This window comes from Balearica regulorum, chromosome 3 (assembly GCF_011004875.1).
Source record: "Balearica regulorum gibbericeps isolate bBalReg1 chromosome 3, bBalReg1.pri, whole genome shotgun sequence".
NCBI classification, from domain to species: Eukaryota; Metazoa; Chordata; class Aves; order Gruiformes; family Gruidae; genus Balearica; species Balearica regulorum.
In genome coordinates, this window is record NC_046186.1 from 45391123 (window position 1) to 45413842 (window position 22720).

Consider the following 22720-nt stretch of genomic DNA (forward strand, 5'->3'; position numbering starts at 1 on the left):
GAGCTAAAATTCAGGGAGATGAATTCTACTCACTGTGTACCACGATTACTGGACATCTTGTATCTGGAAAAGTTGGCATGAGAGCCCCAAGGAACAAATCAGGCAGTAAATACAAAGGTCTTTTTTTTTGTCTGAAATTTGGACCTCCAAGTACACAGTGATTCTAAAGTCCAAACTCCTATGCAAACTTGTTCTTCCATAGAAGTCCTGCTCACTAACATACTTAATCACATGCATAATTTAAACAACAATCCCCATCAAATTTCCATAGAGTTATCCAGCCAGACAGCTCAGAATTATGAATACAAGTATGTACACTATTCAATTAAAGCCTTCAAGAGTTGGGAAGATGCTTTCAATGGTAAAATTATCGTATTAATTTTTAAAATGACCGAAAGAATGACATACCTGCCTACATGCCATCCCACACCAATTTCATACAGATAGTATGGAAGCCCTCCTTTAGTTTAGGAACAGGAGCACTTCAGAGCAAGTTTTTGGTGGGGTTTTTTTTTTGACATGTTAGCAGTGGTTTTTTTAACATCTGTTGCCAAAGTACATCTTTTACAATGCTTCTGAGAGACAGACAAGATCAAAGTACAAGATTAAAAAAACGGAATATCCTTAAAAGCAGAATTTAGATAACGTGACTGAGGGATGGTCTAGTGTTAGAGATGACAACCCAATTCCAGAATAATTAAAATTCCCCCAACGGAGGAATTGGCATCATTCATTTTGGATTAAATGAAACTAGAACAAATTTCCCTCTATATGACTGCTTCACAAGGAGACAGTCCACAGTAGTTATTGGACTCTGCATTCGCACTCTGGCATACCCTGTAACACCTTCCACGTGTGGACAAACCAAAAGGCACTTTGGCAAAGCAACACAGGAAATCCAGCACGCCTCCTGCCCCGGCTTTTCCCGCTGCACAGGTGGAGAGGAACTCCATCTCCAGGTATACTAAAACAACAGCTGAAACCAGAACTGCTATCAAACACCTTTTGCTATTACATTCACTGCACACAAGTAATTCCTACATGAAAAACTTTGAGATTTATACCTATGTGTAAGTATGTACACACACACAAATAAAATTCATATACACACACAAACATACGTGTGCATATATACAATTTCTAAATACGTATGTATAAAGAGATATACACGCGTAAGTATAAAGTAACAGAACTAAAGACAGATCTATTCTTGCTTCTTTGTGATGTATAAGGAAGGTTTGAAAGCATATTGTTTTCTTTATCCTGGAAATATTAGAAATGTCTCTTTGCTGGAAGACTTCTTCGAGGTATAAAGCCATGGCTAAAAGAGCTTACTCACTGATTGAAGGATAAAGTCTACAGCTATAGATGGAAGTCCTTCCCAATTATTTCTCTGCCATTTAGATTAATTATGTGTTAGTGATAGTTAGTGATAGACTTCAATTTATCTTTCAAGTGACAATAGAGAATTCTTGACAAAATCAATTTCAAACAGGAAGCACAACATAAGAAAAAAAATCCTTTAGTATGACCATCATGTCAATTTAAAACTCCTTTATACTACCAAAAAAGCAACATAGAATGAAATCCTTTACACATACATGATTACAAAAACACTTATTTGATTCACTGATGCTGTAGAAGTAAAACTGTATTATTTACCAAGTTTACTAGTTTGAAGGCACAATGGCTAACGCTTCATCCACATCCCATTCTATTTACAGTGAAAAACAAACAAGAAGGATCTCTAAGAAAAGAAAAGGAGATAAACACAGATGCACCCTGAGAAATAAAATTTCACAACAAAAACATTTGTTCTGAAATACTGTTCTTTGTAAACTCCCATTATCTGAACCTGTGTTCTCCTAGAACTAGGACAATAATGTTTAATACTCAATTACAATGAAAAAAATTACTTGTTGATAAAAAAAAGTTAAAAGTTAAGCTCCCAGAAAAATAAATAAACCCAAACTTGATAGAAAGAAATGAGGTTTCACACAGAACCATACCAAAGCTGAGATCTGTCAATGTGGAAAAAAACCCCCCTAAATCTGAATCTAAAGATCTCTGACAATGTCCAGTTTTCAAAAAAAAAAAAAAAAAAAAAAAAAAAAAAAGGAATGGCATAATCTAGTTAGAAATCCCATAGTGCCATCTGTGTGGAGGGGAAAAAAAAAAAATCAAAAAGCCAACTGTGCATGCCCTTCTTTGGATCAGGAATTCCCAAAAGAATCTGTAAAATTTAAAAATCTGAGGAAAAAGGTCTTTTTATAAAATCAGATAAATGTTCTGTAGCTGTTTCGTGACATGGTTTATAAAGCATTGGCACCAGCAAAAAGAGTTCAAAGCATTCATTCAGGAGTCACAGGGCTCGTCAAATCCTTAATGATTCGTAGCAGTCCTCTAGTAGCGGTCGGTTATTTACTGCATAAATGGAAGTATTCTTTGCCAGTGATCGTCGGTGCAATAATGTACTTCTGCCAGACAAATATTTTCCTTCTCATTCCAGCAGATAATAAGTGCCATCGATACAAGAATAGTGGAGCCAATAGCAAATGACAGGCAGTGTTTCATGGTCCATATTCATCAACAATGGCTAAAAAGGTAAAATTCAAAACTCAATCTGTACATAGCAACATACTCTAGCAGTGGTATTCAAGAAAAAAAAAAAACAAAACAACTTCATCCAAGGAAGCACAAAAGGAAGAAACCTCTAAAATTTGTCCATCGACACAGTTTTCCTTCTCCAGAAGCTAAACAGTATTAAAGAGAAAGAGTGCAACAGTACTTTGAGCAATCACCTCTTGGAAAAACAAATGAAAAACCAAAGCCCAAACCCAAAACAAATCCAATACTAAGGTTTGGTGATTATTAAACCACCAAATTATACTGCCCTTGTTTCAAACTCACTATATTTTCATTGCTGTTTTACTGAACAAAAAGGTTGTTTTTACACTTGACAGTAGATTGGATGCCAGTGTAAGGGACAGTTGCTAACGCATTATCCCAAGTTCTATTTTTCATGGTACTTTGCATGATAACCAGATGTATCACAAATCAAGTCTTGACAATGACAGAAATTTGAAAAGAAAATTGCTCTGGCGTTTTCTACACATTACCAGTTACGACACTAAGTACCTGGCTCAAACTTTATCTCCAATACCAAGAAGCAGCTGGCAATTTTCTCTTTCGTTTCTGCTCTAAGTTCAGGTGAAGATTCTTGCATTTATCTGTTGTGTCGCTTAGGCTGGTCTGTAAAACATCACTACATCTAATTCAAGCGGAGGAAGGGAGAAAAAAATGTATCAGATACAATTCACTGCCAAAAAAATGAAGACAAAGTGTCTTTTCAATCCATTCTTACACAAGCTTAAATGGGTTTTCAAACAACTAATTATAGGCCAGATCATAACAACTTACGCTGCAGACCAAACTAGAATGCTACAGTAAGTGTGTATGTATATACAAATACATCTGTATGCATTTATATATACATACACAAACACATACACATAAAGAGGAAGCACCCATCTTTTGCTTACTGCTCAATATTGAACTTCTGCTTTCACCTGGATATTAACATAGTTTATTGTGTATCACACACCCTATCAAGGGACGGTTAAATGACATTATTCATTTTCTTCTCATTGAAGCCACACATATGGCTGGTATTTAAAAACATGCAGTGCCACAAATTAACACAGAGTAAAACAACTGTTAGGTACAATATCAACTCTTTAAGAAATGCATAATATATTTAAATGTATTTTACCCATTTGTGTAGATAATTAATACTTTCCACTATTTCATAGGGGATTTATATTCTTCTTAAAAAAAAAGTCAGCACAAATTCACAGGAAACAACTCTGTCAAACAAATTCCACAGCAGCATATGTAGTGAGTCACTGGGTGAAACTCTTTTTAATGAACACATTAGGAAAGTTGGCATTCAGCTCTAGGACAACTCTATTATCAATCTGTGAACAGAAGGACACATCGAGTAAAGAAAGATCTTTACAAGACTCCAGCAGTTTTCTTAAAGATGCAGGGCTTACCATCCTCGTCCCTGTTCAAAAAAGATACAAAACAAATTGTAAGGTCATGAAGAATAGCTGGGTTGTTTGTTTTTTTTTAAAGCTACTACGAAAAAAAAAGTTACTATAATGCAATTTTTATTTAGATTATTTCAATTAGATTTAAAATGAAAAGCTTCTCAGAGACAGTGCAGAATTTTTGCCTTTAAGAAGCCTGTTGTACTTTCCTAACCCAGCTGCTTAAGTAACTCCATCACTTCCTAATGATAATGGGGGGCAACTTCACAACTTCAAGAGGAATTTCTAACTACAGAAGCTGAGCCGAGGTACCCACAGCTAAAAGACCTCCCAGTGACCAGATGATGGGCTTTGGCAACAAGCAACACTCATGCTCTCATGACTCTCCTACTGACTGCAATGACCGGCACAGCGCACGAGCTATTACAGGCTACTCCAATTCCAAATAAATCAGCAAAGTGAGAATAAATCTAGAGTGAGTATGGGTATTATGCACACGCAGGAACAGTTGTGCAAAAGACTACCAATCATATCTATACATACACTAACTGTAACAGAAAACACACTACTTACCCCTGCTAAAAATGTGACCACAGCAACTAAACTCCTAAGTGTCACACAGGCTGGGATGAAACACAGGATTGAGTCAGAAATCAAATAAATAGGTGTTTATAAGCATGCATCCACAGCAGGCTAAATTACTCATCAAGCTCTCCTGGCTCTACTGAGTTTATACATCCAACATGACTGCAGACACCTGCTGGTAGACACTTCAACTTAACTCTGCTCCATCTTGAACTGAACTGCACCCCAAAAAGTCATCTAGTCCAGGATTCTGACTATGGCCAGGGCCAATAATGCTTACCAAAAATGCAAGAGTAGATTTTTAAAGCAGCTTTTCATTGGTGGATCCTCTCAACTGCCAAAAATTATCAATTTAGGGATTTCTGAAGCTACCTTTCATGAATGCTACTGCTTTTCTGAACTTTAAACTTATGGCCCCTTCACATGATTTCTACAGTTTAACTATATAATGCTAAAAAAAAATTTAAAAAAAATCAGCCTTAACCCCACTGCCTATTAATTGCAATAATTAAGGAGCAATGTATCATAAAGAAGCAGGGAAAGATCATTCCCAGTTCATTATTTCCACATCATTCATAATCCTATGGACATCTCTTCTGTTCCCTCAAGTCTGTCTGTTTTCCAGAGTCTTTGGTACCTCAGATGAACCCTGTTGTCTTGTTTCTGCACTAATTTAGTTCTTTTGAAATTGGATGACCAGAACTATACAGTGGTCTGAGCACAAAGTCAGTAACTGTATAATGAGGTCTTATGGTGTTTTCTCCATTTCTTTCCTAAGAAATCCCAACCTTCTGTTTGTCTGTTAGAATCCTGCTGAGCAATGACCTGATGTTTTCCAAAAATTGACCACAGAATCTCTTTCCTACAAAACAGTAACTAATGCAAAACCACCCCCCATATGTTTAGTTAATGTTATTTTGCCTCATGTGATTACTTTGCACTTGATGGAACAGTTTTCCTTCTGCTTTATCATCTGTTTACTAAGTATCATAGGATCATTCTGCAATTTTCCAGTGTTAAGCTCTTCAGCTTAAGATTCTTCTACCCTGAATATCTGTGCATTACCCTCTGGTATAGCATTATTCACCTCTTTGCCTGGATTACTTATAAACAGATCAGTACAGACCCTTGATGACCACAGTAGTAACTTCACTGTGATAAGAGATGACACGTTCTTGTCCTCTGTTGTCTATCTTTGAAACACTCATTACAATCCAGGAGAAGACAGCTAAGTTACAAAAGCAGAATTACCTTGGCTAAAGCTTTTGAAAATCCAGTCCCATATGGACTGGATAAAGTGCTCACCTTCACCAAGAATTTCAAGGAATTGTGAAAGATTGGAGAGGCATAACTATCCTGATGGGGATGCAGCTCTCCTTCAAAATATCTAATGGCTTTCATGTCCACTGACTCTTTCCTTCTTACTATTGCAACCGTTTTACACAGAGCAGAAGGCAATCTCACTGTTTTGCAGCTTCTAACCCTTTACAGAAGACTGTGCCATGTTTGTAACCCTTCACTCCTCTAGTGCCGAGGCTGATTTCAGTGACAGATCACACACCAGAAGTAAGATTTCCACAGCCCTGTATCTGAGCTCATTTAGAATTGCTGCATAAATGCCATTTAGTCCTAACAATTTATTATTGTTCAATGTATTGATTTGTTCAAAAGCTTTCTGTATTGGCATTCCAATTTAAGGCAGCTTCCCAGGCTAATCTCCTGGAAAGAATGGCTCTGATGTAGCACCCTACTTGATCCCCCTTGCCATGAACACTAACGGACAGACAACCATTCTCCTGCAATGGCCTTCTTGTATTTGAGTGATCCTTTGCATCTGGAGTATCTACCAACCTCAGCAACTCTCCTGTAAACTTCTAACGTATCTGAAATACAATTTTAGCATTTAACTTCAGCCAATGGTCCCTTAATATCTCATTCTGCCTTACTGTGATTTTGCTTCACTTTCTAGAGTTCATCTTCCTATTTTTCTTCTCTGAACAGGATTCATTTCCAGAAAGATGCTTCTGTTTTGAGTAGTCTCCTGTACTTGTCTTTGTAAGCAAGGGGGTAGCTAAGTGTGGTCTTCACTTCTTCTATGGTAGGCTCTCAGATTAGTTGCTTTGAGACATCATTTAACATCACCTGAAAACAGTCTTTGCTATCATACCCCCAAATTTTACCTCATCCGTGCGAAGGTAATCAAAGCTTGTCATTATTATTGTGATTTTTAACTCCCTTATCATTATATCATCACTGTCACCACAACCATCTGGTGGTTGATGTAACAGTCCCTATAGCCACACACAGAAATTCTGTAATATGCTTTAGTTATGTACTTCACTTGACCATAATTTTACCATAGTACCACTGTCCTACCAGCACAACCTGCTCTACCATTCCAACCGAGATGCCAGGAACACCATGTTATGCTTCTCATCTTTTTCTACCAAGCCTTAAAATTGCTACTGCATCAGCACCTTCATTTAAAATCAGTCTCGTTTACACATCACACCTTTTAAGTTTCAAGATCCAATGTGCGTTTCCACAAAAATGCTAGATCTAGATGCCTAGCCACAGATTTTTTTGTGTAGGATGTTCTTCATTCCTTCGTACCTGAACTTTGACAGTTGTCCTACCATTTCATCTAAGATTTTTAATGGATTTGTAACTAAATAGGCCATCCTGAACTAAAAAATCAAAATTTTTCATTAGGAAATGCCTTTTTCTAACAGCTAAAAAAGCCACTAATCTAGTTGAGGTTTGGTTATTTCCACCAGGGGATAAGCAAACATCACCCACAGCCTTACTTTTATTTATATAATGTACAATTAGTGACATATATTTCTTAAAGGCACATTCAAAAGCACTTCAGAAGTGTAATTCAGCACGTTTTCCTTTGCCTTTGAAAGACTGACAATGTACCCTGCTAGTTACCTATATAGCACATTCTTGTAGAGTTTGGAGCTTTGTTGCTTACAACAACTTTTCCTACATGGACTAATCTGCCTTTTTTCAGAATAAATACATAACCGGTATATGAAAATCTGCTATTTAATTTTGTTGTTCAGCTTATTCCCTGGAAAAAATTCTCCGGTATCGCCTTTGTAAAAGGCACTTCTGAGTAATCAGTTCTTTGCTAGAACAATTATTTTTATTGGCTATAAAATATTTTGTTTATACATATCCAAGTCTTTAAAATCTACAGCTGTTCAGGAGATCTGTGTATGATGACTATAAAAATTGCCAGAGCCCCAATTTCTAGGGCAAGGGATACTACTACACACCAACTAATATTTAAGAGTAGAGACCCTGAAAATAACTAGCACAATTCCCTCAAACGTTCTTACTTCTCCTTTCCTCCCCTAGTCCAGCCAGACTAGCCTTTTATTCTTTACATTTTATTCAATCTATTGCACACAACTCAAATTCTGAATTTCAACATGCTATACATTTTCATGTTTGAATTGACTAGCTACGTGTTGATGCTCTCAAGATAAAGCTGAAAATTTTGACAGCTGGCAAGGGGGCAGTTGGGTTTTCTGTTGCTCAGGAAGGTGTGGGAGGTGTTGGTATGTAGACAGGAATACATGAATTTTGCGGTAACAAGGGTGTCTACTTTTCGTTACTCTTTTTGTGCAGGACAGAGGCAGTCAGGACTTTTGGGGAGCGAGGTTAAGATGACTTATTCTTCATCCTTGACAGCAGCTGGTAGCCCCACAGCAACATAAGCAGCTGATATGATGTACAAGAAAAGCTTTTGGCACTGCCAATTCAGGTTGTCATCTGTCTTGTCACACTGCTCAACACTGATCACAGTTTGAAGACTAGTTTTTAGCTACAGGTCTAGAGGTGTCCACTTAACTTTTGATAGCACCGGATGATGTACTCCATCACTACAAAACTGTCAGATGATCAACAGCCGGATCATTCTACTGCAAGGTGGAAACCTACCACGTCAGTCAGTGGAAAGGATGTGGGCAGAGAAGGAAATGATACGTGTAAGCAGGCAGCTCAGTATGTAAGGATAACAGAAAGCTCAGAACTGAACTTGAAGAAACACATCCTCAGGTGACACACTTACATCATACTTCCTCCCAATTATAATTGTATTATAATACAGCAGATATAGATCCAACTCATGATAAATTTGTTTAAACAGAAATTTACTTTCTGAAGTATGTTCGACACACCACAAACACAATCACCCATCAAACACAGACCAAGAATTTTATGCAGCCCTTGAAAACTGGCGATTTTCATCCTCTACGGAGTCTTCTGATTCTGTAACAAGTGAATTGCCAAACAGTAACAGGGAGATTAAGGAAAGGACAGATGGGTAGCAAGCTGCAGGACCAACCACCTGAAAACAGCACCCAGGGTATATATAACACCCATTTTGTAACACTTATATGAATGACACACAGTTCAACAAGGTTTCTTTCAGAGGCTTAGACTCCTCCAGTCCTGAAGCTATAGTGGTGCTAAACAATCTTTAACTGAAACAAGAAGTCTTCCCCGACAAGTTCGTAAGTTCTAACAACTGCAGAGACAAACCAGTATAGTATTGTCAGCACTGGTGACTGCAGAGCAAGGTAAGACTTTCTGATCCCTACTAAGGTAGGTGCCCGTATGTAGCAAAAACACCTCAAGCTTTTACACAGCTTTGCTGAAGCAAAATAAGTTCCCCTACAGCATGCACTGCTAACCTAGCAGCAATACTTCTACACCCTTAACAATGCATGTACAAGCCAGGCATTTCTGTACTCGGGAGATGACAAAGGATATAATGGGACTACCTCTCGTTCATTCACATCATAGAGAAGACCTGCTGTTCAAGGTTACTGTTGCAAAGCTGAGCACTGACCTCAGGCCTCTAACAGCTTCAGACCTGTTGTCACACTTCTTCAAAAGGACAAAAGCGTATTAAGCATTTATACGGCTCATAGTAACAGGATGGCCCTACATCAGCTGCCAAAAGTTAGAGCACATACAGAGATTTACGACTTCCTTGGTACTCCTGCACCGTGAGAGGCTAGCTCTTTAGTTCTGACAACAGCGACTTCTGCACTTACATGGGAACACCTGGCAAGCCTACCTCCAGATGACCCAATGTGGTTCTACTTGACAACTCTTTCTTTTAACCACAGACTGTAATGGTTCTCGTATTCAGACAAAGAAATGACCACAGTTTCCTTGCTGTTGCCAAAAAAGCTGGGTAACTCCTTCACATACATCAGATCACCTTGTAATGACTTGTTTACAGCAGAAGACAACCTCCCCCCCCCCCTTCATAGAATCACAGAAAGGTTTGGGCTGGAAGGGACCTCAAAGATCATCTAGTTCCAACCCCCCTGCCATGGGCAGGGACACCCTCCACTAGACCAGGTTGCCCAAAGCCCCATCCAACCTGGCCTTGAACACTTCCAGGGAGGGGGCATCCACAGCTTCTCTGGGCAACCTGTGCCAGTGCCTCACCACTCTAACAGTAAAGAATTTCTTTCTAGCATATAACCTAAATCTACCTTTTTTTAGCTTAAACCCATTACCCCTTGTCCTGTCACTACACTCCCTGATAAACAGTCCCTCACCAGCTTTCCTGTAGGCCCCTTCAGGTACTGGTAAGCTGCAATTAGATCTCCCTGGAGCTGCCTTTTCTCCAGGCTGAACAACCCCAACTCTCTCAGCCTGTGCTCATAGGAGAGGTGCTCCAGCCCTCTGATCAGCTTCGTGACCCCTCTTCCTACTAAGTATTCCTCTGAAGGAAGAAAGCAAAGTCTGGAAGATGGATATTAAGGTTTTTGGTAACATCTTGCAGATAATTCAACTGGATATTCCCTGGAGAGCAGCACCTATCTGAAACAAACATGCCGTCTCACTGGGAAAGGTCAACTGCAAATCCATTTGACTCAGGAATACTGGTAAGCACCCAGGGAACAGAACAAATTCCTTTTCCACATTCACAAATTATTTTTGCACAAAACCATCAGTAAGATATTAAATTGAATTCAAATGTGAATTCAAATGCTAAAGGAGAAGCATGGCCACAAACCTTCACTGCCGGCAGAGAGGCAACAGAAGCAGCAGACTACCCGTACGCTTAACACAGCCCAACTATTCACTGGGCAGCCTCTGGTGTAGTGAAAAGGTCAGACCACTCTGTGGGCAAACACAATGCCATTGTAACAGAAATGCATGGAAGTGGGTGGTCAGGAGAACATGCGTGTTTCTGAAAGACTTCATTCACTATGCTGTTTGGAAATTTTTCATGTCTGAATAGGGAAACATGCCCTACAAAACAGATTTCCTTAAGGATACGTAAACCACGTTACCTCCCGTGGACATATACATCAAGTCTTTACAATTTATACTAGGCGGAGGTAAGTTTTTAACTGTTCATCCTCCTTTGCCTTGTTGGTCAGAAGGCAACTTTCTCAGAGATGAGTAAAATCATATTTCATGGCAGAAGAGTGTACTAGCTATACTGGAGTGACAATCTGAAGACATATGGTAAATTTTTTGTAATGAGAAATGCTGATAGCCTTAAACTTGCTTGGAATGTTATTCAAGTTGAGGGATCTCAGTTCTTTCCAGCATCCATCTCAACCTAAATGCAGTATTTTCATTAAAATTATTAAATATTAAAAATACGCAGTGCAGCTTTCTTCCCCTTAATTTAAATCTTCCTTTTTCAACTAACCCTGTGAAAATAAGTCAGTAAAAGCATGAAGAAATTTCTCCCACCTTGATGTCACAAATATCCCTGCTGTCCTACATAATTTTAAAAAGAAAACCTCATATTCCACCATAAAAAGAATAAATTCAGTATCATGCAAAACCACATTTCTCAAAGTCCTTACTCAAGAGTTATAAGTATATTTACTTTAGATTCCTAAAAAATATTTTTAATTATAGAAGCTGCAGAGGATTAGAAATTTAAGATTTGCTATGCTTTTTGGTCCTCATCACTTCCTTCCCAGCTTAGTAGAAAGTTAATTTTAATTTTAGTTGTTAATTACCTGTTCCTCTTTAATGAGTTAAATTCATTTCCTGGTAAAAGTGACAGAGAAATTCAATATTGCTTGGTGTATCTGTATTGCGCAAAAGCATAAATCTGTTTATTGATCACAGACTCACACTATAAATATACTTTGTCACACTTCACAGAAGTAAAACAACAAACAAAAGCAGAAAGAAGAAGAAATTGAACCTTCTGATAGTCAAAAGAGAAAGATTTCAGTTAAAAAAACCCTAATGGCCATGAAACTAAAAGTTATTGGAAAAAATCTCACACTTAAATCTCAGTTTAAGCAATTCATACTAAGCATTCAAATTACATGGTTGGTATAAATCCACTGGATTTTGAGTCAGAAACTCACTGCAGTGAGTAAAACTTTGCTCTGTTTTTTTCATGTGCTAAACCATAATTTAAAGAAATATTTATTTTTAAATATGTCTAGAAGACAGTTTTGTCTTAAGGCCTTCCTTTTAACCACAAGGCTTCTGAAACGCAGTAAGAAATATACCAATAGTCCTGCATTTTCTTACCCAATATATCCAGCTGCCGTAAATGCGTACAGTTAGCAGCAAGCTCCTCAATGTCTGTGTCACACACAGACCTGTTGGCCGTAAGAAAGAGCTTTTGCAAGTTTGGGAGTTTACGTGCAAGGTTTGCGAAACAGCCCGTACTGCTCTGTAATGTAGGGCACCAGCCAAGATCAAGTTCTTCCAAAAGCTGGCAGCCTGAAGCCAATTCTGCTATTCCACTCTCAGTTATGTTTTTACATCTCCACAAATCCAGACTGCGAAGCTTTTTGCATTTTGCTCCCATCATGCTTGCTATAAGATCATAGTCTTCAATCTGCAAGGAAAGCAAACACTTTGTCACGGATATCGTCTTTCCAGACATACATAGGTGTTTCAAGATATGCTTGCTAACACACCTACAGATCTGTCTTAAGCATTTGTCATTTCTGAAGAGCTCTGAAAATTATTCATTGTAGAGTACAGTGAGGTCTACTTTTACAAAAGACAAAAATAAAATAAATTTCCTATGAACCCCCAGACATATTTTCTTTTAAAATTCACTTAATTCTAACAATCAGTGAAAATGCAGTGAAATGTTCAATTTCTTTGAAAACCCCTTCTTTTTATTACACAGTTGTTTTTCCTTCAAAAGATGATTAAAACTTTTTTTATGACCATAGGCACTGCCACCATGAACACATGCAGGTTGAAGAATGTGCTTATTTCCATTCTAGGTTGATCAGTTGCTGCATCTCCTTATGGAAGTTTTATTAGTTACCTCGGGTGAGCCAAAGGGACAGAAACAGGGTCCTGCCAGACAGGCAGAAGGAATGAAATCCACTATCAAAAACCACAGGAAGACAAGGACCGTTGGAAAAAACGTAAGCACACTGCCTTCCTCTTCTCTCCATGAGTCAAAGCAGGGAAGGCTCAGCCAGTTCTGCTTTGTCACTTGCTTCTTGAACTACAGGGAAGGTCAGGTGAGTCTCCCTGATGAGTGATCTGGCGTGCCTATACCATCAGGGACAGCAGCAAGCCAGAGCCCCACTACGCACAGCTCTGGCACGCACATGCGATACAGCTCAATGAGTGCCCTGCGGGAATTGCTGCTGTCCCTGTATTCTCTTTCTTTAAATCAACGAGGGCGCCCAGCAAGTCTATGACTCAAACGGCTTTTGCTGAAAATATTTCTCTCGTGGTTATTAATGTAAGTACTCACCATGACGCAGCTGCCCAGGCTGAGGTGCTGCAGCTCCGAGCAGAAGTTCAGAATACTGAGCAGGGCTGTTTGCTGCCACGGGGGAACATATCAGAAGGAAATATGGAAAGTGAAACAAAGAGAAGAGGTCAATTAGACATTAAAGGCTGTCACCGCATTTCCTGAAATACAGCTCAAAACTCTGTTACAGACACCACAAATGCCACTTAATGAGTCCCTGGGTACTTTACCCATTGATTGGCTTCAAGCAACGGTAATCGTTACAAACCTTTATACGAGTCACTTTGGATGTGGTTTTGCATTGCCCTGAAGAAAAACCTACACACCCATGACCTATCCGCTCATTTCCCATAGGAAAGCTGCCGAAGAACTGTGGCAAGTTCAAGTAACAGGCAAGGCCAGCCCGAAAACGCACAGGTCTGGAGACCCACCAGAAGAACAGCGGAGGCTCTGACATTCACTCATCGGCTGCAGCCTGATGGAACTGCCAATAGAGCCGCGCAGCATCAGGACCGAGCTGGTGACTTTAATGTCAAAGGAGTCTCCGTGCTGACAAGGATGCTGACAACCATTGAGCACATGTCACTACTTGCGTGCAGACCGAAACAGATATAATGTGTATTTTACAGTCACGCTCCTGCCATTTAACACGGCCGTTCTTTTCAGAAAGTACTACACATTGCTCAGCCTGAAATTGGACTGGAACGTCAGATGCATCTTACAAAATGTGAAGTACATGGCTGTTCTGTTCCACAATGAGGAAAACTTCACGGGTTTTTATTTGTGTTTCTAAGACACAGAAAAGACCCTTCTGCATTGTTTGTAGCCATATTTTGTTTTATAGTTAGAAATACACACATAGTGCAAAATAGGAACATAGCCTGGGATTCACATCACAAATAACTGTGCATCATACGTAAAACATTCACCACTTCATTAGGATTTTGTGATCTGCATGAGCTTGAAAATGGGAATAACTTTCACAACGTATTAACGATAGAAGTCTGTGGATGTCTACAGCATATACAACACTTTCTAAAGAAAAGAACCAAGCAATATATAAGGGGCAAAATAATCTACTGCTAGTAAGTGGAACTCCTACAAGAACATTAGTCAGCAATATTTGTACACATGGGTACTATAATTTTTAATATATTTTTTAAAATACAAATTTACTTGTTTTCAGAAAATTTATGGTAAAATGCTTTACTTTCCCTAGTTTGTTATACTCTAATGAAACTTGGCAGGAACATGATCTTCTGTCACACCACCATGAAGAAATATCTGATCCCTTGCACTGAAAGGCTGGCAGACACAGAACAGGGACATAGCGTGGGGTACTCGTGGGGATCATTTCAGACATCTAATTTAGGTGTCTTCGGGGATCAATTAGAAACACCCAACACTTGACATGTATGGAACCTCAGCTTCCAACTTGGTCATCTAAGATTTGATTTCCCAAAGGCAGCCTGAAAGTAGACGCTGAATAAGCCTTCCTCACATACATCTTTGCAGAGGTCTTACAAAGCCACTGTCTGCTTGCGTGCTTTACTTTCATTCATGTTTTTAAAGTAAAAGGTAGCTAGGGAATTAAACACAAGAGCATTAAAAAGTCATTATTAAAGAGGTAACACTTAAGAACACTTTAAAGCTAGTAAATGTGTAAATATCCAGTACATTTTAAATAACGTATTTATTAAGCAAATGCTTCATTTGGATCATTAAACCTGAATAAATGAGTAACTCCAAGAGAACGAGACATAATCTTTCCTATTTAACTCAGTGAAAGCTATGAGCTTTGGAACCTACTCAGATACACAAATTAGAAGCAAAATCCCCAAACCCCTCTCTACAAACCTTAAATATCAGAGCTAAATAAATCAGTCTCTGACGGCACACACAGTTCTACATGGGGTTTCTGCAGGTATTCAGGTGACTCCACTGGAAAGCTAAATACCTCGCTGCATTCCACTGTGGTTTTAGTAATGGTTTCCAGACTGGAATTTAAACACTGTCCTGAAAGGACGGGAAGCAGCAATATCTTTTCCTTAATTGACACGAACAGTGCAAAAGCGAATGGTCACTCTGAACAGCTTGTAGGATGTGAGATCAATTCCATACTTCCTCTTGCTCAGAGAGGGCTGAAATAGGTAGGGAGACTAATATTCATAGTTATCTTGATTAGATAACTGAGCTACTTTTGTTATCTTGAACAGACATTTGATGCATCTCTCAGAATATCTTTTTTAGTCCCTCTCTGAGACAACCCTTCCTGTATTGATGTGGACTGAGTCCACGTTTTCAAAGGTCTTTTCACAGCCTATAAAAAGTTTTTATAGTATTATTTTAATCAATTTAAAAACACTAGGAATGTGGGTAATAGAAGGGAGCTTGGTAGAACACCATGTGGTACCATCACAAATCATGTCAAGCCCAAGAGTAAATAACTACTTAACATTAATTATACTGGGTATATTAATTCCTCTTCTGGGGTGCATACATGCCCACACACAACAGATCAGATTTCTTTCAGAAGCAGTGCCTGTTCTTCTGCAACTGAGGTAGGGTTTGCATATGTCAAGAAAGAAGAAAAACCCCTTTGTGCATGCCTAGTTGTGCCTCAGTCAATTGAGAATCCAGGTGGCAAAGGACATGAAAATAGCAGGAGAGAATGGCAGCTCACAGAATCCATATGCACTACATATAGAAGGACTATCATTGTAATAACCGGTCTGTTTCAAGCCATCTGTCTGTACAATTCATCTCTCTGACTTGCGGTACAAGATGAGTGATAAGACTCCTATTTAAGCAAAGGAGAGGAGCAAGGCAATCACACGACCCTCAAGCTGTAACACAAGCCAAATTTCTGATGTTAGAGGGCTTTGCAGGAGGAGCTAAGAGGCCACCTAAACTCTGATTCAGCGAGCTTTAACCCAGAGAGTCTAATTTCACTCAGTCAAATCAAAGACTACCCATGAAATACTATTCTTGAGCCTAGTAGCCAAGACATGTACAGTTTGGAGATTTTTTTGAGTTTTCTCTGAACCAAAGGTAAGGTTTGACTTCTTAACTGCTCTCCTTTACACAGACTGAGAAAAGAAGAGAGTGATGATTTTTAAAAAAAACCCACAAAACCAAACAACCCCCCCCCATCACCCTGGAAACAAACGTAAGGTATGAATTACTTTTCCTTTGTGGAATAATTTATGGCATGGCTTCAGTGGTGTAAATTTCTTCTGCCATCCAAGCCAAAATAAAAACTACTAAAATATTAAATTTTCATAAGATGGCACAGACAAAAGGAAGAGTCCAAAGGGGCCAAATAAAATGGTCTACCCTATTCTTCATTCCCAGGAAAGGTATTTGCAGATGAGGAAAACATACAGCTGAGACTGCGCAGGAGCTGCTTTAAGAGACAAGACTTTTAATGTCAAATTGATCAGAAGGATATGATACTGCTGCTAAACACAACCTTACAGAGCAGATTACAGAACTATTTTAGGGCACGGCATTTAGTCCTAAACCTCAGGAAAGGGAAGCAGACTGCCAGAAGAGTCTCTGAAGTCTTTATGAACATGTCAGACAAACATTTGTCAGAAAGGACATCGACAGAGTTGATCTTGCCTTGGACAAGAGAAGGGATTACTGCTTGAAAACCTAACTTACTCCGCACAAGACAGGTGAGACATCTGCCCAAACACAAAAGCCCTCCAGTCTGTAATACAGGCCAGCCTGGAAGTCATTTATGTGTTGTCTATACTTCAACTGAAGAGCTGATACTGGACTAACTTGTATCCCACCTGTCTCTGTACAGACCCTAGACATCACACTTGAGTTTTGACTTGACATTGCTGGTTTGAACAGACAACCCACCAGTGGAGAAACCAAATACTGGTGCCAGAGTAATACACTTGGCAAGACTGAATCTTGCTTGACTTTTTTCAGGATTTTTTTCATTCATGATCTGGCAGGAAGTGCAAATCATATCTGCTGTTAGTATGATAAGGAAAGCGTCCAACAGACAGCCTGAGGTCAAAACCCTTCTGTCTGTGGCAGATTTGGCTCACCTGTGAAAGATACACTTTGAATATTTGACCATTTAGTCATTGCAGTTTCACTGTCAAGTAGTCCACAATTTAAAAAAACCCACAACAATCAAACGACGAAAGGTTTTAAAAAATACAAACGATGCACTGTAATATAGCTATCACACAATGGCTGCACCACAATAAAAGGCATGAAAATAAGCGCACCACAGTCTGCCTTTGGAAGATTAAAGGAAGAGCTTAAGAAAAACAACAAAGTTTTACTTTTAGGGTTGGGATAGGGAAGAAACAGTCTGCACCTTTTTATAAACTTTCTTTTTAGAGAAATCCTAAAAAACTACTTTAAAAATTGTTGCTTTTTATGCTAGGAACAAACAACGGGCTGTTTTTTCCCCATTCTCAGAAGAACTGTGTCTGACATAACTTGGGAATTCTTCCAGCCCCTCAGTGAAACAACTTGAGAGCCCAAATCTTTTCAAGACTTTTATTCTCCTACAATTTTTTCTTCAGATTTTTCAGCGAAGTGAATGCTGAAAGTAGTCTTTAAATTTCTTAAAGACTGCTTTCTCCCGTCTCTAAATATGGTTTCCCTTGCTTGCTATGTTTTTAGTCACAGAGTTACTAATTCTCCAGCTAAACACTTTGTCCAAGAAAAAACTGAATTATGCAAGACTTAAATTTTGGGGGTTTTAACATTAAAAATTTAAGTTAGGGGTAGAAAAAAAATTCCTTTAATTCCCCCCCCCAACTGTACTATATGAGAGGACAACCAAAGTTGTATTATCTTTTTCGTATCATTTCCAAATGACAACCTCATCTCTAGCCCTCCCTGCCCTATCCCCCCTAAACCCTGTTGTCTCCACTTACATTCAAATACTTACATAACATTAGTTGCAGGCAGATACCAGATAACATGCCTACGTTTGCAAGCTCACCACAACAAGAATATTGCATTTTTCCACAACATCAAAGAATATAACAACATTCCTAAAGATGACAATTTCATTTTCATATTTCAGTTACTTCTCCATCAAAAAATGCATCTTGAAGAGTCTTTGCGGTAAGTTGCCTTTGCATATAAATTTATGAGGTTGTTATATTTAATAACAGGTTCTATCACAGTATTTACCCATGTTTCTAGGTAGCAATTTCATCTTACTTCACAGATCTGTGTTAAAATATTGCAAAAAATATTTGCTTTTAGTTTAGAATCAGGGTCTTTACTATATTAACCAATCGTACTGGATAACATATTTAGACAAACTTATTCCACAATCACCTATTCATAAGACAAATAGGAAAAGCATCAAAAGATTTGATAAGCCAACTAGTAAAGAACTGGGGAACCCTGAATATCCAGTATCAAATCACCAGCTGTCACATGCTGTTTGTATACAAATCAAATTTACATTTCTCAACACATTTTGCTAAAAGTTGATACAGCAATTAGGCAATTACTATAGGGCATCAAACAGTCAGTATACATTTGATACTATGCAGTTATATTTTGGGAGCTTATTTATCTGACAGAACACCTGGCAATATTATTCCATTTAGTGACAACTAATAACCTGAGTGAAAATCCGAGACAGGAAATTCAGCCTCGCCTGAATGAGGAGGGATAAATGTGGTAACGAGGAAGTAACTCTGCAGGGTACTCTGAGTATTCTGTCTTGCTAATAAAAGTCATAGTCAATGGCTTTTGGATGAATTCCCTAAAATTCTTGGAACCCGAGAAGCAGATGGAAAGGAGAACTGGAGAACTACAGACTAAGGCCAGGCCAATGAAATCTTCTAGGTCTCTCTCAGCCCATCAATCATATCCACATTCTAAGAAGCTGATCGCTCAGCAGAGAAATCAAAATATTCTCAGAACTGCACTAAAAGGTTCCTTTGTTCATGATCTGGGCAGGAGCTTCCCTTTTGTTCCCTAAAGGTTTAAATTTACAGCAAGGGAGGTTGGGACCAGCCAACTCAGCCAGACAAACGCACAACTGCGGGAACAGATTAGACCAAAGCATCTCAAACTTCAGCATACACATCATGAGTGCTACTTCTACCACTGCAGATACAAACACCCTCCTTGTGCAAGTACTTGTGCCTTGCCCTACACACAAGTACTACTGCCTACACATTACTGTGTACGAAATGACTTTTGGAATTCACCTTAAAGGCCTCCAGCACACCACAGACTAGAATTATCCTGTTGGAGAACCAAGTGAGACATACCATACATACAAAAGACATGAGAAGTCTCAATCATGTCTTTCCGCATGCAGTCACAAAGAAAAGATGATCCAGAAAGTAGCAAGTTAACATGCCAAATAGGTTAAGAACTCCTTCCTTAAAATAATAATAAAAAAGATCTGCCAAGTTGTCACAAGTAAAACCAAACCTCTTAATGCTGAACACATACGCAGGAAGAACGCCATGGTGAAACAAAAAGCTGACTATCAAGCCGCTGGGAAAGCAGAGAGCATGGAAATCACTGCTTGCTTTAAGAAAACTACAAACAAGCTCTTGGCAAATCAAGAAGAGAAATCAGGTGTGTGGTACTTACCACTTGACATTGAGATAATGGTCTCACATGGGTTATTTATTGGGACCAAGTAATCTGAATCAAAAGGGTATTTGGAAGTTTTTACAGAAAGCCTGACTACCAGAATAGAAACCAAACTTTTTGGAAGGGCAGACTAGTGACTACAAGTTTATCCCCTTCCCAATTTCACACCAACAGTTCAAACCTCACTTGGTAAGACCCATCCTACTTAACAACTGCCGTACCTTGTTTTTCACCATGGATGCATTTCTGAAGAATGCAATGGTTAGTGATTCTGTGGGCAGCAAAGTAGTTTTCCCTCATAAGAATTAACGTAACAGAGGGGACACATGCAGAGACCTAAGAAATACATGCTGGTTTAATACAGACAGGTCACACACTTTATGTGATTATCACCTGAGAGATGTGACAGCTTTTAAGCTGGCTTTAAAACATCATCCACGTCATATGTGGCCTCTGGATATTTCAATGCTGTGCATAAAACCCCTATGTACATGCACCCACTCTGAATTCTTACAAGAAATACTGCTTTATCACCAACCAAATTCAGCTGCTTCATCTGCAAGACTGAACAACTGACAGAAACCTCCTAAGGGGAACACCCTCACTGCCTCTTTCAGGGCAGTTACATCTCCATCATCATCACTATCCTCCTCAGATTACCCAGACAAACCAATCAAAGGAGGTTGATGGAAAAACAGGGTAATAATGATGACTAGCAGAGCAGAATACTGGGTGACCGGCAGCAGAGCTTGAGCAACAGCCAGCGAGTGATGGATAGCAGAGCATCGCTGCAGCCGGGCATGACCCCACCACCCAGAAAGCAAGTTTGTCTGAAGCCCATTCACCTCCCTTGGGGCAGGCACACTCACACAAAGGCTGGCAGGAGTTTTCCTGCTGAGAACCATGTGTCTCAACGTGAACCCTTCAGACAGAAAAAGGCTGCTGTGGTCTACTGCTGAGCCTCTGGAGAGAGAGCCCTTCCTCAAAAGGGCAACCAAAGGAAACATCCTGAACTGTCCTCTTTCCCACGGCAGCTTCCACTCTCTTTAGTACAAAATGATGTATGCAAGTTTTGCCAAAATATTTCAGAAAATGAACCAAATTACTTCTAATTTCAGGGGAAAGAACTGAAACACTTAATTAAATGTTAATTCTGCTTTAGGACTTCCAGAAATACCTTAGTGAATAGCAACTACTATGTGTTCCTGAGTAAAGCGGAGACAAGGCATCTTGATGGCAGCACATCACTGGGTTCATTTTTTCTTTGGAATGGCAATTGATTTCCATATGTAAAACTGGATAAAAGGAGGTTCTAGTAAGACTCCTTTAAAAATAAAACACCAATAACCAATCCTTTCCCCCCGCCCCCCAATAACACAGCTGAGCAGAGAGAAAGTTCTTCCCTCCAATTTTGACTTCTAGTAGCGAAAATACTGCAGAAACATTGTTATCGGTGATTTCCATCAACTATTTGAAAATATACAATTATAATTTATCACAGTCTTTATCTTAAGCCAGTGAAGTTCTATTTCATAGGTATTGCACCAGAAAAAGTTTTACCATGCTAGAACTATCTATGGTAAAAAAAAACCCAAACCAACCAACCAAGAAAAGCCTCAGATGAAAGCAGACAATTTTATTCCAATCTGAGTGCGACTATTGCTATAAAAATTTGTAATTACAAACATCTCATGCAAATGTAAAAGGTAATTTTGTTAAGATTGTCAAAAGTAATTAAAAATCTATATAAATTCAGTATACTCCCACACACACCTTTGGCATTATATAGCACAAGAAGAAAGCCAAAAATCAACTTTTTGGGTATGGGGGGTTTTTTTGGCACACTCTATGAAAAAACTATGTCAGAAATTACTTGGCATCTGCTATTCTAATACAGTAATTAAAAAACACATCAGATGCAAAGCCAGAATTCTGTAAGCTTCTATTAAACTGTTCATTTTGAAAGGTACAACAGGGCAAATCAATATTGCCTATAAAAAGGTAAAAAAATCTACTTCATGAATTTCAAGGTATTGTACATCAGCATCTAAAAAACAACCTACAATCAACCTACAACAGTCCCAAAAAGCAATTCTCAGAGAAAGCAGGATGTAATACATTAATAATGCGGAAACAAAAGCTATAGCAATGGTGAAATACAAGTCTTATCTAAATCTGCTCCAGCAAAGAAACTGTAAAATATGGTTCTGGTCTTTTTTTTTTTTTTTTTTTTTTGTCTCCTCCCCTGCCCACAAACAGTATTTTAAAGCATCAAGATAATTTCAGTTATGTACTTGTTGGTGCTATGATACTTTGAAACAACTATGTTAAAGATACAAGGGAATTTGAGAGTTTTAGAGAGATGGTATGATATATGATACGAGTGCTCATAAACACATGAAAGTCAATGGTTTAACCAGCTAAAAAAGAACATAAAGTGAATTTTAGATACTTATACAGTGCTACCTTTAGTTTTCAGGAAAAGTTTTCATACCTGTTGGCTTTCCTGAAAGCACTCGTTTTCAGACTCCTTCTAAGATTTTGAGTTCTAAGGATAAATACTTATTCTCAGTATCTTATTTTTGACAGAACGAACATGCCTTGGAATAGTACACGAACATTCAATAACACACGAAATATGTAATATACTGTTTCTGGAAACTAAAGTTGGATTTAGACATCTACAAAGCTATTCAAGCTGTTCACTATCTTTTGGTTTCATCGATTTTCA

At 38.7% G+C, this 22720-nt stretch overlaps 1 protein-coding gene across 5 annotated transcripts in view; it reads right to left on the reverse strand.

Moving 5' to 3' along the window:
* Window positions 1-1505: 1505 nt before the first annotated feature.
* Window positions 1506-22720, reverse strand: part of FBXL4 (F-box and leucine rich repeat protein 4) — a 64013-nt gene continuing 42798 nt past the window's right edge. For 2 of the 5 annotated variants that reach the window (XM_075747770.1, XM_075747772.1), the window contains exons 7-9: window positions 13381-13452; window positions 12183-12495; window positions 1506-4066 (exon numbers count right to left, since the gene is read on the reverse strand). In XM_075747770.1, the coding sequence (XP_075603885.1) occupies window positions 3903-4066; window positions 12183-12495; window positions 13381-13452 (549 nt within the window). In that variant the 3' untranslated portion in view covers window positions 1506-3902. The remainder of the gene's footprint in view (window positions 4067-12182; window positions 12496-13380; window positions 13453-22720) is intronic. The other 3 variants (XR_012834474.1, XR_012834476.1, XR_012834475.1) reach the window with 3 other exon arrangements.